General features: G+C 38.9%; 2 protein-coding genes across 2 annotated transcripts; both read right to left on the reverse strand.

Annotated features, from left to right (window-relative positions):
* Positions 1–6,031: 6,031 nt before the first annotated feature.
* On the reverse strand, positions 6,032–7,957 carry nmbb (neuromedin Bb). The gene is made up of 3 exons (XM_056381762.1): positions 7,696–7,957; positions 7,287–7,474; positions 6,032–7,182 (listed from the first exon to the last, which is right to left on the reverse strand). Exons 1-3 carry the CDS (start codon positions 7,940–7,942, stop codon positions 7,126–7,128), a joined length of 492 nt encoding a protein of 163 aa, XP_056237737.1. The 5' UTR covers positions 7,943–7,957; the 3' UTR covers positions 6,032–7,125.
* A 1,874-nt stretch (positions 7,958–9,831) lies between these two features.
* On the reverse strand, positions 9,832–14,957 carry sec11a (SEC11 homolog A, signal peptidase complex subunit). The gene is made up of 6 exons (XM_056381750.1): positions 14,783–14,957; positions 14,222–14,331; positions 12,754–12,903; positions 12,432–12,551; positions 10,505–10,562; positions 9,832–10,402 (listed from the first exon to the last, which is right to left on the reverse strand). The coding sequence occupies exons 1-6, from the start codon at positions 14,831–14,833 to the stop codon at positions 10,352–10,354; spliced, it is 540 nt and encodes a 179-aa protein (XP_056237725.1). The 5' UTR covers positions 14,834–14,957; the 3' UTR covers positions 9,832–10,351.
* Positions 14,958–20,027: the final 5,070 nt, after the last annotated feature.

Here is a 20,027-nt window from a genome sequence, read left to right on the forward strand (position 1 = left end):
GATAAACTTTATCTGAGCATTTGCAACTGGATATGCATTTACATATTTAAGACTACAGCAGCTCAGGTGGGATGCTGACAGAGTGGTTATTTTGTCTGCAAATATGGCACCCCTCTTCTGAACACATAATATAAGCCCAATAAAAAAAATAAAAAAAACACTGACGGGCAGAATTGATGTCCTCAAAGTGTAGTAAAGGGTTTTATGCCAGGGGTGGCAGTGTGTGATTGCTAGTTTTATACTGGCATAAAATTTGTGAGGGGCATACCACCCTACAACCATATGATAATCCTTATGCTGACGACATACATTTTTCAGATGTTCAGTCTCAGGCCTGAATGAATAATAACACACACACTGCACCCACACAGTCCTTTGGCGAAAATGAATGAATGCAAGAGACACATTTAATATGCCCTGTCTGTCTTATTTAAAAACCTATGAGACCTGTGCGTCTCCTATGAGGGCAAGATAGATTACTCAATTGAAAATGAGTACCTTTGGGGCACTGAATCAATAATGACTTGGACTCATGCTTAAAGCGTTGATTTTATTGAGTTAAAACTTGTCACATTTGTCTCTGTCTGCTTTTGGTGTTCAGACTGAAACAAAAAGGGAACTTACACATTCAAGCAGATACAGAGGCCACCTCTGTTGACACAACATACATCCACTGTGTGAATTATGCATCAAGCCACCCCCATGGCTATAATGTGAGTCATTATCAAAGCAGGACAATATAAAACAAAGAAACAAGCAGATATGTAGAGAAACAGACAGACAGGATACCAAGAGCTCCACAGGCAGAGACATATGCCTGTGACTTTAGGTCATGTGACAAATTGCCTTCCACTGAGGATGTCTGTGGCTGTGTTAAGGTTTGAACACAACCTACAGCAATCATAGATTTTCACACCATACAATATGAAAAGTGATGGTTAATGTTTTACCTTGGTTAAGTAAAGTACGGCTTCACTTACTTTATGTTATATTTTCAGGTTGTCCTTACGTCCGTACCATTCTTGTGAATGGAACAACTCCGGAAGGTCTCAAGGGAATTTCTTCAAATTTGGTGCCAACATTCAATGGGTTCAGGGATGAAGTGATTCAATTTTGGTGGGCAAAGGTCAAAGGTCAACATCACTGTAACCTGTCACTGTAAACACATTTTTGGCCATAACTCAAAAATTAATTCGCTAATTATGACAAAACTTCACACAAATGTCTAATAGGATAAAATTATGAACTGATGACATTTTACATCTAAAAGGTCAAAGGTCAACTTAATTGTGACTCAGGAACACAAGGAAGATTGTGACCATATTTCACATTTGGTCAGATACTGAGTTGGTGGCTGTAATCTTGGTGCCCACCTTCAAACTGTGGTGACTGTAGAATTTGTAGCTTCTTTGCATTAACATCCATATTTTTGGAGCATTGTCTACTATCATGGCGACAACAGAATCAGGTTTGTTGTCGAAGCATGGGAACACATACAAGGAGTCTGTCGTTTTTTTGTTTCTCTCAATGTGATGACTTCAATTGTACCAAAAAAAAAAACACCTACAGTTTTTTTCTTAATTGCTAACAAGCATTGGTCAATACTGAAACTACTTTTTCAAAACTCTTCACACAGTCTGCATTACAAACAAGTCTCACACAGGAAGCAAACACTGTCACTCTTAGCACACTGAACTACAAGATACTAACGACAGAGAGCATTACATAAAATACATTTTATCTTTAAAGTTTGAATGATTTTTTTTTCAGATAAATCAGTATTTTATTATAGAATAAGATCTTTGCACTTTATTGAGTGTACTAAATTATTGTGTATTGTAACAAGAATGAATCAGCAATTTGCTTCAATTACATTTATGTTTTGTATATCTTTGCACAGTGATTTACAGTACTTCATGTATAACATGAAGTACTGTAAATCTAACTCCCTCCCTTCTGCATTTGGCCACGTTATTGTCAACATCACATCTTATGTCTTCTCTGGCAATGCACCTTGGGAAGAATCTTTTAGAATGACTGATCAACACTGGCAGGCTTCAGGAGAAATACCTCCACACCCTGCATTCATGGCGTCCAGCAAGGACAGCTGGTTATGTGCAGAGTGGTCATAAACCTTCAAGCTCCAAGCGGAGAAAAACTCTTCTATGGGGTTCAGGAAGGGCGAGTATGGAGGCAAGAAAAGGACATCCTGGGATGTGCAGCAAACCAGTCAGGGACTGCAGCAGAGTGGTGGAACGCCACATTATCCCACACAACAACAAATGTTGTGTCACTTGCCCTTTGACCTCTCTCCCCTACTGGCAAAAGTTGATTATGGAGGTCATCCAAGAAAGAAATTAGCCTCTCTGTATTGTAGGGACCGATGAGAGGTTTGTACAAAAGCAAACCATCATCGGAGAGGGCTGCACACATTGTAATGTTTTCTCCTCTCCGGCCTGGGACATCCACAGTTGCCCGCTGCCCAATGACGTTTCTTCCTCTGCGCCGTGTTTTTGCCAGGTTGAATCCGGCTTCATCCACAAAGATGAATATATGTGGAGTTGGTCTGGCCTCCATCTCCATTACCGTCTAAAATAAAGTAAATCCACAGTTTTAGTACAACACATTTTGCATAGCTATATATGTATTCTGTTTGGTTATTGAACAGACATCTTACCTGGACATATTGATAACGGAGTTCTTTCACACATTCTCCATTTCTTTCAAATGGTACTGTGTACAACTGCTTCATCCTTATTTTATGTTTTCCAAGGACTCTGGCAATTGTTGTTGTGCTGAACGTGTTCACATCGGCAAAAGTAACATTGTCTGCCAGCACTCTGTCCCGAATTTCTCTCAGTTTTATGGCATTGTTTGTAATGACCATATGAATGAGAGCAGTTTCCTGGGCATCCGAAAAAATTCGGCCTCTCCCTCCTGTAGGAAGCCACCTTTGAATCCTATATACAGTGATTTAAAACACAAAACTGTGGCCCTTATCTCATCAGAGACCACAGCTCTTGGTCTTCCTCTCCTTCCTCTTCTCCCTCTCCCTGCCACTCTTCTCTCTCCACCAACCTGTCCTCTATGATCCATATTTCCAAAAAAAACCATTCAGAAGCCATCCCCTTTTATGTGCTTGCAACAGTAATGAGGCCAAACACAGGTCACCTGGGTAGGTTTTCAGCTGCAAACTGCACTCAGCTGTGTTTGGAATTATTATTGTTTCATTTTATTGTCAATATTTTGATATTATTTTCTATAGATTCCAAAGTGGCTGCTGCAGAAATGCACTATTTTTTTTTTTTTTTTTTTTTTTTACAGCATTCTGTTTTGATCATGTTTTGAACTGTTTTGAACAAAGTGTGTTAGCATTTGAAAAATGTGCTGCAAAAGTGTAGTGTTTTGCAGGTGGTGGGCTCTGACTGAGGTAACTGTGGTCACTGAATGCATTTTGTGTGAAAGCAATTAAAAGTGATTCACAGTTTGCTCCACATAGACTTCTGTTTTGCTGACTGTGTGAAGAGTTTTGACAATGTGACTTCAGTTTTGACCAATGCTTGTTAGCAACTGAAAAAAACTGTAATAGCTTTTATTAAATTCCTTAAAATTCTTCACTACGTATATTATACGAGTGTGGACTGAAATGGATGGTAAACTGAAACTTGACTGGTTGGTGGGGGTTTAGATCAGCAGGGCGGTAATTCTAGTTGCCATGTAAGATTGAAAACATTTAATTAATTTTCATATAAGTGAGTGCAGATTTCCAGTGAGATCAGGCTCCATACTGGGGACTGGAGATGGTCACAGTTTAATGTAGCAACAAAAATGATAAATTATCATGAATCATTTGTGCATGAATGCACATTGAGTTGCCTAGTGGGGATATCATCATTTATATGGTAAATAGAGTGATGCCCTGCTGTCTGTTATGTTCATTCAAATTAAAATGCCCTCACATGACATGTGAAACCCATTTACAACCAAAGCTTTAATTACTGAATAACAAAACTGTCCAAGAAACACTCTTATAGAAACAAATGGAACACAGTAAATCACCTTTCTGTTCATTAACACATGAAGAAATGAATTTGTCACAGCAGCAGTTTAGGATAACACAGCATGGTTTGCATGCATGACCATGCAGCCATCAAAATGCCAGTTGGCTAATCTTTCTAGTAGTCTGTCCGATATAAAGATAAGTAAAAAAGATTAGCATTAAAGGTCACATTAACCTCTTCAAGATGAGGACATCAGCAGTTACTGATAATTGTATCTGCTTTTAATTAGCCCCAGCATTTGGTGTAACTGATTCCACAAGTTGATCAATATTTACTTTATGATCTTTTCTTATTTAGGAGCCGTACAGTTACACTGTAGTATACACAACACAGCTGAACTACACACATTTTCCAGTAGCATATAGAGTTTTAATTAATGCCACATTAGCTTTTCATTTGAATGATTTAAATCACATCACAACAGAGAATATAGTGTCCTCTTTGATGACCATCTGTATAGTAAAAACCAAAGTCTGGGTATTCCCTAAGCTTGGGTGATTGTTAGATACAATTCAATGTACAGTGAATATGAAAAATATTAAGGGCATCTTTCTTTATATTAACCTTTGTACAATTCAAACCTCATTTGTCTCAAAGATTCTTCTCTTACTCGTTTTTAGCTCCATCCCCTCCTGTCCTACTGATACAGATTTATTCGGGCTGAATTAATAAATTATGAGGCTATTACCTGGATTCACTCCATCAAAAGTGAAAAGATTTTAATGAAATCACATCTGTGCAGGAGTAACAATTTCTTTTCCTGGAAGTTAGATTTTAAATAGATTTTGTGTTTGGCAAGCATCGACTCTCCTGTGACTTTAAAGAAACAGAGCTGTTCGTCTGTGTGGGGTGACAGACAGAGGGATTAATACATCAATCTGAACATATAAGGCAAAAAAGCATTGACATGAGGCATAGAGCAAATACAAAGCTGATGCAGAGAACAGAGATGCTAAATTGAAATCTCTCATTCCCCCAGGAGGGAGGAAGCATGATGCACGCCATGGGAGATCTATGCACGCCCAAATTGTGTGGAAACATCACTTTCCTAGACAGTTAACACTTTGCAGCATGTTTGGATCTGCAATTTTAAGTCATGAGAGGGCCGAGCCACTCTTTCACAGACATACACACACACACGCACACACACACACACACACACACACACACACACACAGAAACTGATAATCATCAACACACTGAACTGCACTGTGCAACAGTAAATCATGTAGACATCTCAGATTTGTGGTTGAAGCATTCAAATACAGGCCGGCACATCCATCTTGCTTATCTGTGCCACAGCAACAACAAAATGCTAAGGCTTACTGTATAACACAATGTCCTGAATTTTAGCAAAGACCATGGTAAACCAGTAGTTTGCACTTTTAACGAAAAAGAACCGAAAGGATCCTTCCAGAATATGCTTGTAAGTTTCTCATCAGTTTGAAATGTAAGTTTGAATGCTTTTTTTTTTAGAGACTTAAATTTACTGTAACCTGTTGACCAAGCTTATTGTTCAATTGTAACCAGTTTTCTAGCCCACTAACCTACTTATGTACAATGTTCTGCACCTGAAAGTCCCACATTCTTGAGGCTGTTGTTTGACAAAATAACCATAGGTTAAAATGTGTGATTATGGAGGGGGAAAATGATTTTCTGCCTGTCACATGCTGAAAAAATTAAGAGAAAAAGACATAATAATTCCACTTTTTGGTCTGTTGCAAATTATTTGAGAGCCAACACAAAATCTTCAGTGCCTACACCTAGAATTAATGAATTCAGTATGAAGTTATCAACTTGGAGGAATGTGAGGACCTCATTTATAACAATAAGAGTTGACAAAATATTAGGAACACCTCTCAGCATAACACAAAAAAATTCAACAGCACCACCAACATTCATTCACCAGAATGAAGATAAAATTCAACACCTCTCTAAAACAGTTTCAACAGAAACTGAACATTATAAGATGCAGGAAGTTATGATTTATTGCAGGTATTCTTTATTCAGATCCTTTTTTTATATATATATGTGTCACTTATTGGGCCATAATTGTGAAGTCAGCCAGGTATGTAGACACAACTCCCATCCCTCTCACCTGAAAAGTGGATTATAGTTTACAAAGTACTTTCTCAGCTCAGTCACTACTTTTCACATCGACACCTTAAAAACTGACATGAGGCAATAGAAGAGGTAACTGTGGGAGATAAATTGAAATAGCTGTAGCCTACCCGTTTATAACACCACAGATTAGCCTTGGGCAATGTAGCTGGGTCCATCTCACTTCCCGACTATTGATCGAGAGAACAGATCATCCCTTTACGCAAAGGACAAGTACAAAAGACAATATCGATTTCATGTCGAAACATTCAGGAAGCCAGACAATGTGATTTATATAAGCTGCCCACATTTGTATTTATATAAGTGTTATTTTGGACATGCTTTTGGCACAGAAGCGAAACAATCACGAACAGTAAGGTGATTGTTAGTGTTGGGCCTGTGAATGAGGGCTGTGAAGGTCGTGTATAGATCCCTGGAGAAAAACGGGGGGGGGGGGGGGGGGGGGGGGGGCGACAACGACTCAGAATTAAGGTTTTTATACTGTAAAGTCTCTAAGATGAAGTTGACTAGATGCGGCGCGGTCACGATATTTTAAGTGAACAGTGATCCATCTTACTCCGGCATTTTCCAGTGTAAGTCCATTGTCATGCACGGAAACAAGTAGAAGAAGCCCAGTGGTGGAGCCACAGTGAAGTGATCAGTGAAACAGTGCTGTGTGCTGATGGTAACTCGAACTTGAATAAACCGAAACGTTTTCTGTAATTTAAATCCCCCAGATCAAAGTCACATCAGTGCAAATGATGGCCTAATTTTATTTAATAGAAATATTTTTAAACGACAGGACAATGTGAAATATCGTCATCAAAATAAATTGAAAAAAATGACAGTTAGAGTAAATTACAATCATGATGAGCAGGACACATGTTCTCTGTGTCTAATTCATTTATTTTAACCCATCAGGTCAGGTGACCTCGGATCCGTGTTCATGCCAGAGTTTCATCTTCTACCACTTTCTGCTTTGGATGTAGCTTTCTAAAATCTTCATCAACAAGTCCCCCTCCTGAAACGCAGAGTCCATGACATCACATTAAGACACAGGTTCATCATTTCAGGCATATTTGTATGAAAACACAATCAAAGCGTTTGGACATAAGTGGTACTTACCTGATTTTTCGAGCGGCTCTCTTGTGGATCTACCTGCGCTTGCAACGCCACCCGCAGAAACTCTTGGAAAAGCTCCCCGAGGGCGCTCTGCTCCCCAGGGAGGGTGACTTCCAGCGCATCGACACCCTGTCCATCCGCTGAAGGCAACAGGGGCGTATCCATCACACTCTTCTTTCCCATGAAGTGTCCTGCCAAGTCAGAGAAAACACTCTTTAATGTTGCCTTAAATTAGGTGAAATCTGGAGGAGAGAAAACCTCCCTTTTAGTGACATGGCGCAGTCAACACATCAACATCGTTCCAAGCAAAGTCAGTGTCATCATGTAAATATTAATTTACTTTATATTTAAACATGTAGGCTATAACATTTGAAATATAAGATTTTCTTTTAGATTAAAAGATGAGTCTTACCTGTAGCCCAAAGATTGCCTCTTGGATTCACTTTAATTTTTGCAACTTTATTCCTAAGCTCAGTCAGGTCGAAACTGACTGCAGTGGTAAAAGACACAAAGGAAAATAAGACAAGATAAGTAAATAAGCCACACTGGCAAACATTATTCAGCGTAAACCCTCTCATCTCTGCGCGGAGTGGCGAACTGTTCTTCAGGGAGCAAGTTTCCAAAGCGTCTCCTGTTGGCTCTGGATTGCTCAGACGCATCCTGCTTTTATAGGCTCTCCTTTCTCTGGGTGGGCTCTCTTTACGTTGCGTGTAATTTTTATTCAGCCTGCTGCATAAATTGAAATGCAGCTGGTTGACTCATTGCCAAAGCCTGACGAGACCGCCTCTGTGGCCGTGCGTCTTTTACGCACCACACGATTCATCCTCGAGCTCAGGGCAGATGTGAATGCTTGCTGAAAAACTAGATTAGCATCAGCATACCAAAACGCAAATATTTTATTCACTGGTGGGATGGAGTAATTCAGATTTTATTTAAGTTCCCTTTTGTCAGAGGCTGAAAAGATTTTCAGAATTTTTTGGGCACAAGTAGCCTACGTCATATGGATGGAGGGACCCTGCACAAACAGCAGTATAGTTACTGTACTATATGTATTCAGAGAAATGCTCCTCAAATGCTCTTACAGTTCATACTAAACCGATAAAATATGCCAAAACATACATGTCACAGCTCTTAACAAAAGCTCCATAAACTGGCAAACATCATTGACTGTATATAGAATATTTTTTTTGAGGCTGTGCATCGTTGGTGTAAATTGTGAGATCTGATCCACGAAATGGCACAGGTGAATCTTTCTCTCTCCAGAGCAACACATGCAGTCATTTCCTGGCCACCCCCCACCCCTCCGTCTCTCACGGCCAGGCCTGGCCCCTTACAATGAGCAACGTGACATTTGGCCGGTTGCAGCATGCCGCTGTGATCACCATCAGTCCTCTGAGGACAAGAACCTGCTGATTCTCGCTGCTAATTTAGAGCTGATAAGACAGACGGCCTCTGTGTCACTTCAGGGTGCTAAAGTTGCAAGTTTATAGAGGAGCTGCAGCTTGTGTCTTGCTCTTTTCACAACCTTTGGCATTCACACACACACACATACTTGTGATTTCAAGCATTCTGCACGACTGAATGTCAGTCTAATTAAGAGAGTCTGACCATCATGGCTTCACTCTCACCATGTTCCCAGATTAGGTGATCTGTCACAGCCGTGGTTTTATGAAACACTGCATTTTCCCTCAAAGATGGGATGGATATTTGCATCTTAGGCTCAAACCAACTGATTTACAGATCAAAGCGTGCGATTAATTTTAGGCCATAATCACTTGAGACTAAATGAAGTTTGACCATGCAGCACATTGTGATTTTTTGTGAGGTACCGCTGAAAATGAAAGCGGTAAAAAGCCCCACTGAACTGGCAACACAGGCAAGGTCTTTCAGGTCTAACAAAAACCTGCAACCAAACGCAATCAATCTCAGTCAGAGTTCAAGTGCCTCAATAGTTTCAAGTGGATCCATATTAAAATTATATGTCAATCCCTAGTACTGTATGATTACATGCTGGTGTTGGTCAGCTTCAGTAGGATTCACCTTGATTGCGAGAACACTACAGTGTGCTCAACATCATGTAAACAACAAGGTTAAGGCTCAGCATGTCTGTACTCATGAAAAGCTCACACCACTTGCAATGAGGCAGAGCCTGTGGCCCACTCCAGTGACCTTTACATGAGAAAGTTATCAAAAAGCCATTACATTATTTCATTTACAAGACAAGGTGTGTGCAACAATTGATTTCTGGCACAGCTCTGCAAGTTAACCCTGATCTGACTGTGGTTGGTTTCACAGAATATTTGGATTGTCATTTTAAAAATGAAAAAAATAAATAAAAAAAACTATTTTCTTCACATTAACCAATACAGTGCTGCAGGTTCATTTTATGTCGCTTCCTCTTTCGACACAAAACAAATGTTAAAAAAAGACATTACTCATCACTTGTAGCTACAAATACTGGACAGAAGACATAACTACTTTCATGTGAGTGATTTTGATTCTGTGTATTATTAATAATAATAAAAAAAGATGTTGCCACAATAAGCAGTCAATTTTTGACACATGCTCTATATTTCCAGATCACAACTGCTCTATCACATTGGGAAAAGAGAGGGTACGACATCCTCTGACTCTTGAATTGGGGCCAAGAGAAACTGAGAAAACTAGTTGAAATAGTCCATAGTGGAAGGTAACCAGATTTAATATTTAATATCATTCATATTTAGTTCTCATAAAATACTTCACATATTTTTTTTTTCCAAACACAATGGTTCAACAGGAAAGAAACAAGACTTAATTTATCTTTAAGAATGCTGTTTCACATTCTGAGGATTACAAATAAAGATCAACTTCAATCTAAATCTAGCCTAGTTCCCTCACAAAAATATTTTTAAAGCTTGGATTTTTCAAATGTAAACACCCTATCCACATTTCTACAAAATGTTCAAACAAATGGTACAAAAAAGCCAGTTGGGTTTGACAAAGTCTAACTTAATTCTGTTTTGAAAGGCATGATTGAGGTTTCCTGGACGTAGTTTATCCTTCTTGAGTCCTGAAGTCTGGGAACCTCACTCCCGATGGACCAACACAAAGAGACCCAGCATGAAGAGGACAGCATACTGCGGAGTGAAAACACGTGAGGAATCAGAAATACACCAGAAACTTTAATGCTTGAGAGCCAAGCGAATCTTGTCAATTGAGACAAGGGTCGACAAACTTACTTTGAACTTGGGGTAATCGTTCATGAGAATGGTGACAATTCCAATGTATGGCACAAACCTGGAGATGACATAAATATTCACTGTCAAACAATGTTATTGATACATAACATATGTCAGTTTGTAACTGATCAAACCATACAGGAGAATCTAAGCCACCTGGAAGCTGCCCCTCATCCTTCTATGTCCATATCCTCGGAATCGGAAAGTAGCTGCTAAACCTTAAATTACTGAAGAATAGTGTGTCCTCTGTATGAAAAGGTAAAATGAAGGCTTGTAAAATTACACTTTTTGGTTAGGGTAAGGGTTATCTGTGGAGTGTGGATGGAAACCGGAGAACCTTTGAGTAGACCTACTCAGACACGTGGAGAAGGTGCAAACTCACAGAAAGAAGAAGTTGCAATTTCCTGTTTTAATGGCTTCCTCTTTCTGTGAATGAGCCACCATTTGGCCCTGAGGTTTTTTAGAGAGGATAAGGAGAGATAATGAGGTTAGGGAGGGTAAGGAGGGAGGGAGGGAGAGAGAGAGAGAGCGAGAGAGAGAGAGAGGAAAGATGACATAGGGCTTCGGAGTAGGGGAGTGATATCACTTTGGGAGGTAGTGCAAGGCTGGGTCCCCCTCAGATTGCTCAGTTGCTTTTCTCTGAACCTCCTTCATCTGATTTGGTTGATCCCTACACTTGATCCCTACATTTTTCTCTCTGTTGTTCCTCGTCACTCTGTGTTCTACTTCCAGCAGGTATATCTTCTCTTCCTTCTCAGCCATGAGCCGATTTAGCTCTACCTCAGGTATTTGAAGGAGGATCTGTTTGTTCAGATCCACTTCCCTGGGTCAGGCCCATGGTCTACTTCAGATGGAAGCAGAGACACAGGACAGATGTGCTTCATTCATCTCTGTGTGTCAGTAGACACAGACGTTGACACAGCTGTCTCTGCTTCCATCTTCAGTGCAGACCTCTTGTGTTTTTGCTGCAGGCTGTCGTGGCATCACAATAAATCCAAAGACAAAGTTGACTGGATGAGCAGAATTCATCTTCTGAGGCCGAGTCCTCTCTTTCCCGCCCTTTTTCTGTCCCTCCCTTGTCTGTTGTTTAGATGGCCCTCTCTGGAGGGAAGGAAACTATTGTGTCAAGTTCCTGGCAGGACTTTAGACCAAACACCTCTAGGAGATTTGTAATACTTCAAGGGTTGACTTTCCCTGCTCTTGCTCACAACATCATTGACCTGTCTGTCACTGGTTATTTGACACAATGTGAGGCAAGGATCTATGTATATTGATTAGTTATTTATTCGTCGTTAAGCAGTTGGCATATAAACCTAATGTATTTGGGTTAAAGTCAAACAAAACAAGCAAAAAAAAAAAGAAGAGAAGATATCGGCCGATTAATGAATCAGTGATGAAAATAGTTATTACTTGCAGTCCTACACAAGGTAGCCTGATTTCAGGAACGAACATCTGCGGGTCCCAAATATAAACCTAAGTGCTCAGTGTCCTCCCTGCCCCTCTCAAACATCTGGACAAGTACAGATTAAAGGGATGAACTTCCTATGTCATACCTTGTTCAGTATAAATTAACTAGCAACGGATAATAGACCAACCATAATCCCTAAAGCCAAAACTGTGAAGATGTGAAATTGCTGCTTATTGCAGATGACCTTGTCAGTTTTCCTTCAGCCAAAAGAACTATGGCTTCCATTCAATTCCATTAGAGAAATAGAAATGTTGCTTTTATTGTGTCATCTTGTAAATAAAGAAGATTTTAATTGAATACACTGTCTCTGCTAGACTTTCAAAGCTTCCCTAGATCGAAACTCTCCAGTTTTGAGAAATGTATTTGTGGCCTCTACTACACAACAAAATAAGTTACCTGTATTAAAGATGTTAATAAGATATCTGTACCATTATGCATTTTTCCAAACAAAGTACTCACCCCCTAGCTCGCCCCACCACATCTTTTTTCTCCAGCCAGTGTTGGCCCTGCTTGTACAGTCCTCTGTCATCCACTGCATTGTTGTCCCCTTTGGTCAAGAACTTAATGTCTCCATTTTCCCTATGGACAAAGTATACGCATGATTTTAGACCAAAACGTACACCATGTCCACTTTTTCAAAACTCTTGTGTCTGGATGAGGATACATGAAGCATGAAATATCACACACGCTTTTCCAAACATCTTTAGATTGATTTGATAGTTAAATCGTTATGAATGGCATTCTCAGGTTTGATACACATGTATAGGATGTGCATTCGTACTTTTCATGGATCTTTAGTACTCTGTGTACTATTGGGATCTCTCTGCCTTCTATCCTGAAGACAACGATCTCTCCGACTCTGATAGGATCCTCTACTCGGTTGGTCAGAAACAGCAGGTCTCCTCTGTGGAAAGCTGGCTCCATACTTCCACTGAAATTAAATACACATAAGCAAAATTGGTTAGTACCATTTAGAGCATTTAAATATTTAACATTTCCACCTTTGATTAACAATGTGTCATTCCAATCACAACCTTTGTTTTACAGATGTTATTCACAACTTATGGAAGAGAGTCTTTTAAAGAGGTGAAAAATAATTAAATGTTTGTATTGTTTTGGAATAGATTTAAGTTGAGAGATAGGAAACAAAGTCAGTCCAGTAGCAAACTGTGATGTTTGCAAAGCTACAAGGAGGCATTAACAACAACTTTTGAAATGACAAATTAAGGAAAAAAAAAAAAAAAAAAACGAAACCAACCGCATCAGAACATCCCTGGAAATCCGTACCTACCCGTGGTTAAACTGGCATAATATTGCTTGCAATACTCAAAAACTAAAGGAAATGCAACTTGAGGAAACTGAAAACATATTTCAGTCAGAAAAATGACTTCACTGAAAGATCATCTGGCAAAATAAACAATTACAGAGAGTTACAAGCCATAACATTGTGTGAACAGCAGTCTCTTCTTCCTCATTCTAACAGTATGATATATAGGGAATAAATAAGTAATTGTTGATCACAGCTTGTTGCCGCAAGTCTGTCGCTCCTATTTGTAAATGCTATTGTAACAACGGCAACACATGAGAAGATTAATTATCACACAGCTATACAAAACTTTGTTTTTGAAAGCAAATCATGTTTAAATACTCAGGAGAAGGTGATTGTGTAAATGTTTTTTTCTATTTTATGCACTTGTGTACTATTATAACTGTTTCTGGCACAAAGATCTTGAGGAGAAAATGTGTGTTTAATATATTTATTCTTTTCTGTTCTTCACTCTTGGGAAAACTGTCCTGGTTTACTTATAGGTGTATGTATGTAAAATGGTGACGACTGTGTGATGAGTCATGTTACCCAGAGGACAGTCAAACAGACATCTGAGCTTGTACAAAACAAGCAATTCTTCAGGGTTGTTATCTAATTTAACTTTGTTTAAATCAGAAACAAGAATATCCCAGCAGCTTCTCTTTACTGATGTGTGTTGTGGTACACTGTGGTTTATATATTCACAGCTATCCAATTAAAAGCCATAACTTGCCTTTTGCATTCATCAATCAAATGACTCTTGGTTGCTGTTCATTCTACCAAATGTCTATTTCCATGCAGGACTCACCACCCTGTTCAGCTTTTTGCTTCTAATTAGGAGAAGTAACTACAATTCTCAAAACACTGATTCTCACCAGCAGAGGCCAGAAATGCCAAATTAAGGTAGAAGAAGACTCAAAAGCCCCACATGTGAGTAACTTACCTGAGAACAACAACAATAGGACTCTCGCTGCCAGTGACAACCATCAGCCCCTTCCAGATCATCAGCGCAGAGGAAACAATCATACCAAAGTTCAGCACCTGGTAGTAGAGCTGCAAACAAAATGCACACAATTGCATTTCTTTCAATAACAACCATTAAAAACATAAAACTATTTCATTAAGATTATTTCAGCTATATAATGACCCAAAAACAACTTAGTAACTCTTGGATTTGCATGAGATAACATTAAATTCACTGATTGCTGATCTGGCGTTAGACCTCAGCTCACACTTAGTGTAGTAAAATGAGGAAAATAGCTAGCTACACTGAGATCAGTTGTTTTAACAAGGTTTTCAGATGGCCTTTATGCTGCAGTATGAGGAAGACCCTCTTGAAGAGACGTGTGCATAAACAGTTACACTTTGTAGGTCGCTAACAGGTGACAGATTGAGGCTGCAGTGTTAAAAAGCGCTCGGCGGCTAGTTAACGTTAGCTCTGAGCTCCCTCACAATACAAAGAGCCAGTCATTACCTCACAGTAAACTAATACTCTGGTACCTACCTGCCGCTTATTCATGCGACGAACATCGTCAAGAAAGTCTAAAGACAACATTGTTGCAAATACTACAGTGTAGAAAAGGTGCCCAAATCACATTAAAACGTTTAAAGTAACGAGCATATGGATGCACGGTCGAGCACCGAAACTTGCATCCGAATCTTCCGGGTGCGCTCAACCGGAAGTCCCGCCCCCGTCGTCAGTGCTGTGTTGAGGTGTCAGTTCAGGATACGAGAGAAAGCACAGGGGGTTTCCACTAGTACCACACCAAGCTGAGAGGCTGAGACACGTTACTGCTGCGTTTGTTCAAAAAGGATTATATTGTCGTGGTTTATAAACAGTCAAGACAGCTGTTATTCAGGAGAGGGTTACATTGAAAAGACAATATAATAATATATACTGCAATTTTAAACAGCAGGAGACCAGTTATTATTGCAGTAACCTCAATGAATTATCATTTTGTTTTTATATACATTTTTGAGATCTCTTCATTTAATCCCAGACTGACTCCATGATGTTGAGCTCTGGGAGCTTCTTGTTCTCGTCACTGAAAGCTGATAGTTGGGACCAGTTCTTTAAGACTCAGGCTGTATATTTGGGGTCGCTGTCATGCTGATGCCTAACGCCTCCCTTATGGTACTGTGTGATGGATAAGAATTTAAAAATCTAAAGTGCCTAACACTTTTACACTATATACATATTAATTTACTACTATATTAACCTGTTAGTTGCTGCTCTAAGCCTGCTGCCCCAACGCGCCACAGTATTGAACAAAACACTGGCCACCTCTGAATGATAGTACATATGCACCATGATACTGCAGATGTTGAACAACCTCAAGACTTCACAGTAAGTACTGTCAGCTCTGACCCTTCCTGTCCAGTCTGTTGTGCAAGTGGACATTGTCCTAAACCACGTCTACGTGTGCACGTGTACATAAATAAAGCTAATGATGGATATAATTAAATGTTCTACAACTGAATCAACTCGCTCACAGCAATAAGTTATAATATTTAAAGATAAAGCAACACTAATAATTTTTTTCAGCCACCAGGGACAGAATTCCACAACACACGAGAGGCCAAATTATGGCCTTATAAATTGATATGGCTAACATGTTAGCAAACTGCTGCTGCTTATCCACTTCTTGAACAGAAAGAGCAACAGCTGCATTCATCTGGAATCCTTTTTCTGGTACCTGACGACCGTATGTCCAATATTCTGTGTTTTTGTTTCCTTCAACTGTGAAAAATATCTGTATCTGTAGCTGCGGTTTTCCTCACAATCTAGTTCCCATGTTTGGTGCTGGGCAGGTAACATTCACTCTATCAGAGTTTATCTGAATTTTTTGTATGTGCCTAAAATGCTGAGCTGATCGACACTGAATGCTCTGTAGAGATAAGTTGGGTGTTACTTCTCCACAAATTTGTCTCTACAAGCGACCCCTTTCAGACGATACAGTCATTTGAGCCACTGTTTCGATAAAATGAGTGTAGCTTTAAAAACAAACAGTCTCTCTGTTTCTAATTGTCAGTCAAATGAAGTAAGGCTTATGAGTGATGTGGATATTATGACTCAGTCAGTATCATAATTCAAACAGCGGCCAATATAAACAATCACTATGAATTAATAATTTATGACATATTAATGGCTGCCTTTAAACATTGGTCAACTCTATTCTGCAAATAAAATGGTGCATAAAGCGAATGTAGGTGAGTTTACTTTCCACTACAACCTTAATTAACACATGGGCTGTCTCATAATCAATACTGTAATAATCTAAGTCACAGAAAACAAACATCTCTGTTGGGAAGTGAGACGCTTTCATTACAACTAATTATTAACTGCTTTCATTTATCGTGGACCACATCTAATTTCCTAGAGGAAGTGCGTTTCACTGAGTAAGTGATAACATAACTGGTGACCACACACCTGAAACCAATCAGACATTTTTGGTTGTTGACTCAGCTTATGGAGATTATTAATAAAACATATGTCACATGTGAAAAAGTCAGGTTTTATGTGGGCATTTATATGACACATCAGTCTATTTAATTATGTTTTTTCCCCCCATGTTTAAAAGTTAATTTTAATTTCATGTGCTGAGACTGTTTACTGTGTGTTTTTATGAATTATGTTTTGTTTTCCCCAATACGTTGTGGGTCAGCAACACTGTTTGGTTTTCCTGTGACACAGTGTCAACAGGGATACACATGTATTTCACTAATTACAGGGTCTGTGTCATACTAATGTGGTGTTTTGAAAATTCACCTCAAGGTACATTTGGAAAAAAAAACTGCAGTAGTAAAGTCAGTAGTAAAGTTTTGTATTTATCAACTGAAGAAAAACATATAACAATTTGAAAATTAAATTCACAAGATTATTCATTAACAGTCCCAAAGAGTATCATATTCATTTTTGTCCCCTGAGTTAGATTTTCATAATGAAGATTGTCCAATCCAAACCAAATGACCAAGGATTTAAGTCACCTTGAATCCTTTACAGTGTAATGTTAAGAAATGATGTAGCCCACATGTATATTTGTAACAAAACATGCACAGTACAACCTGTACCTGCATGCATGAGACCCAAGTGCACACAACTGTCAAGTTCCCACACACTGCAGGGTTCAGTTAGTCATTACAGTCTATTCTTCTCAGCACTTTCTAACCTCAAACTGCTATGTATTTGTATATGCCTTAAAGAGCAAAATTTTAATAATCTTCGGCTGTCTGAATTTATACTTCCATATACACTGAATCTAAGCATAACTCAAAAAACCAGAGTGTAAATACTGTTCACAAAACTCAATTTCACAGTTGGTTTGTGGTGCTTTACACTGTCAGATTGTTGTAACCTCTTAAGAACTTGAAGATGCTGATTTGCCCTGCTTCATACTGAGGATGTTGTGGTTAGTGCATATACTTTATCAGTTCTACTGCAACCCTCCCCCTGTGCAAAGAGCCTTTAACAATGATATTAAAGGATCATGTTTTTTGTTTGTATATTTTTAACTACATCCACCAAGAGCACTGAACGATATTGTGAGAACCATAATTAGGTCATCCACTGAAGATGTTAGAGGTCATTCATTCATAATCCCTTTTGAATATGAATGTCCCTACTAAGTATAGATTCCAGGTGATAGCCCAGGTATTTTGTTGCAGATATTGCAGATACCTTTCTGACACCCAGTTGTCACAAGAGGTTGCTGTGGTGAGCTGTCTGCAAAACATATCTTTAATCGAACAATTCTTTCCCCATTTATCACAATATTGTTTTGAGGATTCATCTGGTATCCCCACCTCCTTTTCCTCTGCCTTGATCACGTGCATTTACATAGAGTATTTAGACAACACAGATTTTATTCAGATTTAGCATTTAAATTCTCCCATGTGAGGAAATGATGTGAGATATGCATCTGAATGTCATTATTTAACAGTCAGCAAAAGCTTGCTGTGATATGGTAGATTAACTCAGCACTGACAGTCAACTTAGCGATCGCACGAAGACCAGTGGCAGCCTTCGACTTTTGGTGGACTGGAGATAAAACTTATTTCAAATGCCAACTAGTCTGTGACATTTAGGGACGTGTGATCCTTTTCATATAATCTGCCTAAATGGTCACAACCACCCTGGCCCGCCAGTGGTAATTGAGGTCAGTCAGGCACAACAATGTGAGGTCAGAATCCCAGGCAGCCTTGTGTGAGGGTGGTTCTTCGAACCCATACTTGCTAGTCACTGTTTCTGTTTCCCCCCTTTTTTCCCATTTGATTTAATGTGATCTTTCTGACTGTGCCACCGATGTACAAATAATGTCTGGTTGAATGTTAAGATATTATTCTGTATCCTGGCATTTACAGCTTTCATAGATCCATTTTCTCCTTTCTGTTGATATTGCCGCTGTTATCTCTGAAAACTATCAAAATGAAATGCAAATAAGATCTTTTGTGTGGAGCATTTTTTACATGTTGATACACCATGAGCATGAATGTGAGACTGAATGCTGCAAATGTGTTTAATGTGCTAAAGACCCAGGCTCTGAGTGCTAGAACTTCACATTAACTCAACGTTATGTCTTATTAAATGAAATGGCAATTACTTAGACCTAAATGTACATGCAAAATTTCTTCAGTTGGAGACTAACAATTTTCTCATTTGGTGTGTCTTATCATGGGTATTAATGCTGAGATTACTGAGAGTGATCCAGTGCTCTTTATAACAGAGCTACTCAGTGCAGAGTGAAGAGCTGTGCCAATGCATCTTTACTCTGTAATTTCCCCGCTTTGCTCATAATTTTGTCTCTAATGTCTTGTTGGAAACAGTCGGATTAATGTACGTCTCAGTGTCTGATGTCATTCCTCTCAGACAAATTAAACAAGACAAAATTTTAAATACACAAAGATAATGACGATGTGAAAAGATGATACAGGATGATTTGAGATCATTTCCAAAGTGATATCCATACGTTTTCAATATTTCTGTCAGTCAGTGACAGTATTGTGGATAAACCTTTACGTACGTACTTTTACTACACTATTAATACTTTTAAATGTGTGCATATTTTGTGTCATAAAAAAAATCAAGGATTATTATAATATATTCCCTCTTTGAATTATATTTTCTCATCATTGTCAATTTGAAAACTGCTAAACTAATACAGAATAAAAACTGTAATAGCAGTAACATTTGGCATCAACAGATATGACACAGACACTGAGAAATGCTTTTAACATCTTTGCCATTCACTTCTGGATCTCCACACAAAATAAATCAAGTGAACCAACTTTTTCTCTTGCTTTACTTTTCATCAGTGGTCTGGTGATTGAACTAACAGTAGGTGGCAGGATTGTCTTGTTTCATGATATGCCCAATCTTCTCCATGTTGTTACCACACCTCAGTCACACTACATCCCGTTACCTCTGCGTGTCATCATCTATAAGATACCTTTCGTGTGGCTGGTCCAAACACACACCCCCATCCTCTGAATAGAGTAATGAATGGAGAAGACTGGGTTCAGTATCAGAACAAGTGATGGAAATTAACAATAACTTAAAAAAAAGATCTCTTTTTAAGGAAGAAGACTTTGTCCTATTGCCAATACAGTAGACATATCACACATTATTAGAAAATACCAGACAACATAATCATCAACTACCTCCCACTAAAACCTGTGATCTCTTCCCTTTGCTGACACCAACTGACCCTCTAATGCTGATGGACGGCATCAGAAGAGACTCTAAGTGAACT

The sequence above is a fragment of the Seriola aureovittata genome, chromosome 1 (genome assembly GCF_021018895.1).
Source record: "Seriola aureovittata isolate HTS-2021-v1 ecotype China chromosome 1, ASM2101889v1, whole genome shotgun sequence".
Lineage (NCBI taxonomy): Eukaryota > Metazoa > Chordata > Actinopteri > Carangiformes > Carangidae > Seriola > Seriola aureovittata.